The 7,353-nt window shown below is 35.7% G+C and overlaps 1 protein-coding gene across 10 annotated transcripts; it reads right to left on the reverse strand.

The window, feature by feature from the left end:
* Nucleotides 1–1,314: 1,314 nt before the first annotated feature.
* Nucleotides 1,315–4,999, reverse strand: LOC110941642 (RNA polymerase II C-terminal domain phosphatase-like 3). 10 transcript variants are annotated; one of them, XM_035990334.1, is made up of 7 exons: nt 4,548–4,998; nt 4,199–4,262; nt 3,182–3,805; nt 2,446–2,997; nt 2,132–2,258; nt 1,970–2,047; nt 1,315–1,540 (listed from the first exon to the last, which is right to left on the reverse strand). In XM_035990334.1, the coding sequence occupies exons 3-5, from the start codon at nt 3,210–3,212 to the stop codon at nt 2,158–2,160; spliced, it is 684 nt and encodes a 227-aa protein (XP_035846227.1). In that variant the 5' UTR covers nt 3,213–3,805; nt 4,199–4,262; nt 4,548–4,998; the 3' UTR covers nt 1,315–1,540; nt 1,970–2,047; nt 2,132–2,157. The 10 variants fall into 10 exon arrangements, 8 of the variants coding, with proteins under 8 accessions (XP_035846227.1, XP_035846222.1, XP_035846226.1 ...); XM_035990329.1 differs by having other exon boundaries at nt 3,182–4,081; XM_035990333.1 differs by having other exon boundaries at nt 3,919–4,262.
* Nucleotides 5,000–7,353: the final 2,354 nt, after the last annotated feature.

Consider the following 7,353-nt stretch of genomic DNA (forward strand, 5'->3'; position numbering starts at 1 on the left):
TTGATATAATAGCATCACTTTGATATATTTCTTTCATCACTCACAAAATATAAAAACCGAATAAAATAGTATATTACAAACCAATATCAATGCATTTTAACTATAATTAATATGGACTAGAGTGTACCTAAAATGCATAGATCATGACCATTTGAGCTTTGTATTTCTGAAGTCCATCAATCAGTGTGTAAAATATGAAATGGAAAATACATGTAACTAACGGAATCGTTAAAAGGCAAACCAATATGTTTTCCCAGAACACAAGAAGAACACACATTAGATAAAGGTTTATTAGGGACACACGGTAAACATTTCAAAAATTTAAAATAGAATTTCCGGGATGACTAAGAAGTCGATGCCAAAAATGTCTTGCAAGATGGATGTCAAGGCAGTTGAACTCTTTATTGAAGAATCAGAATTGAAAGTAACCGGGTACAAGTCTCCCGTGCTATCATATAGGAGGATAGGTGTCAGTGTCCGGTATTCCTTCACAACAAAACCGCAAGGATCAAATTCCACAAAATCATTATTATCACGAGTTAAACGATGAAGAGAGATCAACTTCTAAAAAGATTGGGTATATGTGAGAACTTGATTTAATTTTAAGGGTGGGAAAGGTGGAGATAAAGTTTGATATCCCATACCAAGGATTGGTAGTTTAGATCCATTTCCGACGATTACGTTTTTTAAATTCCCGTTATTGAAGTAGGATGGGAGAATACTTGAATTGGTGGTCATGTGTGCGGTTGCCCAGGTGCGAAAATGCCTTGTGGTTTGGATGGGTTGAGAGACATTGCATGGAGAGCTTTGTCGATATCAGTAGGTGCATAGGAGAGTTGATCGGCTAGAAATTATTTTTAATAATAAAAAATTGAAACATTTATAAAAAAAACCTTTTTTTAATAAGATAAAGACAATAACTATAGTTTACTAGTGGGAGACCCGCGCGTTGCGGCGGAGTCGATAGTACGAGAGCGTGAACATATCATAAACTTACTCGTAACACTAACTATCTGCTATACCCATAAGGTAGATTACCTTATTGGTATATTTCTCAAATAATAAAACTTACAAATAAACAAAAGATTTGTCATTCAAACAAATACACCACATTTAATTCATCTAAGCAATGTCCAGCATCTTAATTAGCGACGCAGGATCGCTTATGTTAGTTTATTATCCCCTCGTGGTACACTGTATTCTATTAGTTTTCTTATTCGTATAAATCACATTTTTTTTAAAGTTTTCAAGTTAGTTCCATCAGTATAGTTTATCTATGTCATAAGCATTACATGTCTCAAAGAGGAAATATGAGAACATCCAAACATTTTTCATTGTAACAAGTTATGCATTATATTGTTTTAAAGAATAAGCACAGCTCGTTTACGTCAGTAGTGTCAAATACCATATTTTAAAGAATAGTTATAAGCAACGCTAACAAGAAATATGAAGTAGCAAAGAAAGAGCTAATGGCTTACTCCTTCAAGAGCACTGCAATGTTAACTGTTATTTTAGAAAAAAGATCGATGTTTTCATGCACCTGCAATACCAGAGAAATTTCACCGTATTAGTTGTACATCACAACTCTTAACCCATTCAGTTAATGTGGTCAAATGGACGGGTTAGGTAACAGGACAAAGGTCAAAAAATGGTCAATTGAAACAGGTCAAGTTGAGTTGACCAAGAACACCTTTTACAGATAATAAATGTGTCAACTATGATTACAAAAACTAAATTAATTTAAATAATAATTCAATTCTTGGGACAAAAGTAGGACAGTTCATGCATTAAAATTATAAAAATATGGTCGACCCTGTTTGACATGTTTTCTTTTAAGCTAGATTTTTTTATTCGACCCGTTTAACCTGTTTGAGACATAACTTGATTCCAGCCATTTACAAGTATAAATGGGTTGAAATTCTCACATCTAAATGAAAATACCATGATAGGTAAATGTGTATTTATTTACCTGAAGAAAAATTAGCAGAAATTTGCTTTATGGCCTGGACATTTTCCTCAAGTAGCTGCCATGATTCACCACCAATATCTATAGCAACCATTACTTTTTAGTATAAAAAAAGGTATATTGCCCGACAAAAACATTTAAGTTAAAAACAAATTATGCATCAACCTTCATAAGATATGCTATCAGTATCGTCACTGTCTATGGAATTTGATAAATGAGCATACGGTTGACCATTGGAGTAATTTGTAGCATGAGACGATGGCTTCACCTGTTGATGATCTGCAACTTTTTTCTGCGTGTAAAACATGAAATCCGTGAATAATTAGCAGTGGCAGGTTACCGGCTAACTGAGTCTGGTCGACACAAACAACTCTCTTCACTTTTCTTGAATTTTATAAAATAAATATTTTGTGTATGATTGTATAAAAAATGTAAGATACAAAATAAAGTAGGAGGGCGTGAACATATCATAAACTTACCCGCAACATCACATTTACTCTCTAACCCCATCCAAATCACATTAATCCACTTCTCAACATCACCCCCTGCTCCTTGTTTACCAACAACCTCCACATCCAAATCAATCTCACCTTCTTCCAGTTCCCCTTCCTCCTTCTCACTATCCCCATCATCACCACTTATAAACACTACAATCTTCTCCTCCTTCACCCCAACATTATCCCCATCCCCATTCCCATTCAACTGCATCAATTGTTTATCAACATCAACATTAACATCACCACCACCACTACGAGTATTCAAATTTTTCAAATAATCATCAAGTGGCTTATTCTGCACAGCCTGTGCCCAAGCAAAGTTATACAACCCTGGAGCATAATTCCTAGACATCTGATACTTGTTCTGGTGCTTCACCAGATCCTGCATCGTCCACACCTTCTTCTGCTGCTGCATCTGCTGTTTCGAACACTCGTTCGAACAATCGTCAACCGGAGTTTTCGCCGAAAAATCCTCCGCACTGATCTCCTCAACCGAAGCCAAATCCGAAATCTCACCTTCGTCTACATCCACATCTACAGACACCATTAATTCCTTCACCATTTATTATTAACCCAAAAAACGATTATGAGGCGTGCCTCAAGGGGTTCCTATTGTACATGCGCCTCAGCCGCCTCAGAGGGGCTATATGAAAATAAAACTAAAAAATTGAGAACATTAAAAAATTAATCCAAAACTCAAAATATTGCCCTGGATTACAGATATTGTATGACGACGAGTTGGAGATCATTCACTTCAATTTCAATTTGTTCCTAAGCTCGTAAAGCCTGATTCGAGCTATATTTTCCTACAAAATTTGAGGAAGACGACAACGGCCTATATGAAAATAAAACTAAAAAATTGAGAACATTAAAAGAGATAATTCAAAACTCAAAATATTGAGTCACGTACGTCTCTTTGAATCTTAATTCTATTGAGAAGGTAAGTAACATTGCACGATTAGCCCAAAATAATCATCATCTCCATGAAATTGGACCATATTAACATAAATTTCACATTAGAAAGCGCGTAACAGGTGAACCTACCAATAATATTTAAACCATTTTTGTTAAATATTTTAAATCAGTATAGGCAGTAATAAAAGCATAGATGTAAAGAATGTAATCAGATTAACTATGGGCAGTAATAATATGAACTATAAATTTGACCATTGTTAGTGAATCAATCGTAAAATTAAGGAAAAAGTGGTAACCTTGTTGAGAACAGCACGGGCAAAAGAGGGTCGAAAGGGCATGCAAAAACACATACTTGATTTAGCTTTAGCCGATCTTCCAAAAAACCTAAGTATTAGCATCTTTTGACACAATGACACCCTGGTCAAACCTGTTAAATAACACAAGTTGGAATATTTTAATAAGGATCTAGTAGTCCAATAATAGGGTATGTATGTATGTCTATTATCATGTCCGGTGGCATGTATTTAGACTTTGAATAACCATTTCTTTTATAAGCCTTTGTACTTCAGAACCATAATGGAATGTGTTGCCTTTGTACTTCATACACAACCTTAAATAAGGTCATACAGAGTTGAATTCGTATATAAGAGGGCCAGCTTTTATGTTCCCATACAAAATAGTAATGAGAGAGACAGGACCACACCTACGGGTCAAACAAGTCAAAAACTTTTGTTCAAATGAAGCTTCTAAATATCCGAAAATTCGTCCAAATGTAATATTTTATCTAAATCTATTAATAAATAACAAAATAAGAATCTACCAAAAGCTTTCCTTTCGTTCTGCTCGGATAAAACGATGAATCAACAACCCTCGCCACAACAAATCTATTATAATTATCATGACAAAAGAACAAATCAGCAAAATAATATATAAAACTCAATTTCAAAAACGCAAACCACCAGAAACCTAAAATTTCATTTGTGAACATTCAAAATCAAACCAACGTTTAAAGTTGAATCATGATAAGAGAATTATGCATACAAATCGATGGCCTCCGAGGCGAATCAACAAGATTTATTGAGTATTGAATAAAACAGGCGATAAGACAACTTAATTGAAAATAAAGAAAAAAACAAACAAATTACAATAAAAAAACCTCAAAAACTTACCTCAAAATCTGGTTGAGATGAGTGATAAAGAGAGGAGATTTAGGGTTCGAAGCATAACCACCATCTACACTCGACAACAACCCTAGCCGTCGGCATCATCAGCGCCTTTGCAACCGTCACTGCAATTCAGACCTAAATCCCTGTCTCGCCAACATCTGAGACCACCGACTCCATTACAACCGTCGCTCACTCCTCCTCCGACGCCACCACCTGCTGAAGTTGTGGAGAAAAAGACTGGGTGCGACCTTCGTTGTCGTCGTTGATTTATTTGGGGGAGGAGAGGGCTTAAAAAGGATGGCTGATTTCATTGGACTGTTTGATTCACCAAATTAAATGTGAAGAGAGAAATTGAAGCAACAATTGTTGATTGTAGCATTCAACATGGTTAATTACGGCATTCAATGGCTTGAATTGATTTGAGTGAAGGGAATCTGAAGCAACTATTGTAAATGGAGACCCGTGCTCTAATATATTGATCATAGGTTAGAATTGATGAAAGAAGGTTAAGAGGGGTATAATGGGAAGAAAAAGGTAAAAATATTAGGGATTTAACTACCTTTTTATATGCCATCTTAAAATTAGGGATTGAAATTACCATCATATCCATGGGAGATGCTTATATATAGTATATATATATATAGAAGATAGATTATTGACTGAATACCGGTTAGTAATCGGCCCAACACCAACAATTGCCTAAAAAGTCTGGGCAATAAACTTATCAGAAATCTTATCCTCTATGGGTGTGAGGGTTATGGATTGGAACATTATTTCTACATAGGACCATTAATTAAATGGTACACTATCCCTCTCCTTGATTGATGATGGTTCCCATGGATTAAACCACGATTACCACGACCCTCCCATTTGATAATTTTAAGACAAAATTAAATTAAAAAAATAAAGAGGATAGTGGTTTGGGTCATGACCACACCCTTAGGGTAGTGGTTTTGAATGGTGGATTAAAGATAGATGACATGATGCCTATGTGGAGGGTCATGGTACCGACATATTGTTGGCAAACCCTTTTAAAAAAAAACTATTGGTTCCGGTTGTAAATCAGTTATTAATTACTATTTACTTCCGAATTTGTGTCGTTGGTTAAGTTTTGTTTATAACGGGGACTTTCTTGTATTAGGCTACCGCACTCCCCAATTGGAGAGTCCATTTCCCCACTCCAGCCATACTCTGTTGTCTTAACTGGACCTACGCTGGCTTCAGATTTTGGCCTGGGCATTTCCCTGAGAAACCATATTGTCGACTGCCACTTGACAGCCGTTGTGCCACAACAAGAGCTGAACACTCTCTGGCATAAGACACAATGGGACGAAAACCCAGTGGACTCAGAATATAATCTAGAATCTAGAATCTAACACCTAGCAGGGAAAGTCTAGGCTCTATCCATCGTTATTTAATCCATCAAAGTGACACAAATGTGGATTAAACTTCTCACATGTGATTCAAAAGTTTCTATTCTCTTATTGTTTTTTAATTATAAAAAAACTCACGTCAGTGTAACAATTTTCTGGACTTACTAATTTAATGACATTTATTTAATTTGGCAATCCTTTGACTCTTTCATGTAAACGTCATTCAATTAATTTTTTTAATGGCTGTTTTTCCCCCTTAAATAATTACACCTTTCAAGGATTTAATCTTGTTTTTCCCACAAGAGATAATTCACATAATTAGTTAATTAATTGATATTTATTTAATTTAACAATATTCTGGACTTATTAACCACCATGGGTTTTAGATTTGGTTATTGTAGCAAACTACAACTGTAGAATTGGGTCTTTACATGGTACGAATGATCATGCATATGCACAATGCACAAAACCAGGGCCGGTCCTGAGAATTCGTATACCCTGTTTGAACTCGAAAAAACGTGCTCTTAGGCCTTAAAGAAATTGGGTATTAGGCGGTCTAAACCTAATGACAATGGGCTAATAACTAATCTAAACTATAAAAATAGTTTTGTAAGTGGGCTTATGTTGGTGTTTATATGGGTATACCCTATTAATTTATTTTTTTACATATAAATATCAGATTTTTTTTAAATAATGTGTCCTTCAAAATATTGGGCCCTGGCCAGTGGTCCTCCCCGCCCACCTTCAGGGCCGGCCATGCACAAAACAAACATATTAGAAGAAAAACACACAGATTTAAGAGTAAATTACAAGTTTTGTCATTAATGTTTATGTAACAACTCTCATCAAAAGTCATATTTATTAAAATAATTTGTCCAATAGGAAACCCTAATTAGGATACCCAAGTGATTCTATACAAACCCTAAAATTTTCAGAACAATCGGAATCAGAATCAGGGCCCCTAAAACTCAGGGGGGGGGGGTAAACCCTAGTGAACGATTATCTAAATAAAATGCTGTCAAATTCGAATTTTACGAAGTTGTCAACTCAGCTAGGCTAGTCCCTGGCTACCCTATAGTTATTAGGTGTCCCTTACGGACCGTAAGGGATAAGTCTTACGGTCCGTAAGCATGTCCAAATTTTGGGTATAAATAGCGGACTTTGGCAATCGAATTTGGGCACTGAAACGACGAACAAAGTCGAAATATACACTGAGATAAGCTCTATTTACTTCTAAAAACACACACGGATCACTAATTGCTGCCGCAATCATGGTAATAACTCGATCGCTATTACGATACAACGTCCGATCGATTGTAACTATCCAACGATTGTTTGAGTGCTGCTCAAATTGAGTTTATACTTTGTTATTCATCGTGATTTCGACTTGAATGTTTGAGTACTGTCCGAACTCGGGCTATACTCTGTCATTCGTT

This window comes from Helianthus annuus, chromosome 5, assembly GCF_002127325.2.
Source record: "Helianthus annuus cultivar XRQ/B chromosome 5, HanXRQr2.0-SUNRISE, whole genome shotgun sequence".
Lineage (NCBI taxonomy): Eukaryota > Viridiplantae > Streptophyta > Magnoliopsida > Asterales > Asteraceae > Helianthus > Helianthus annuus.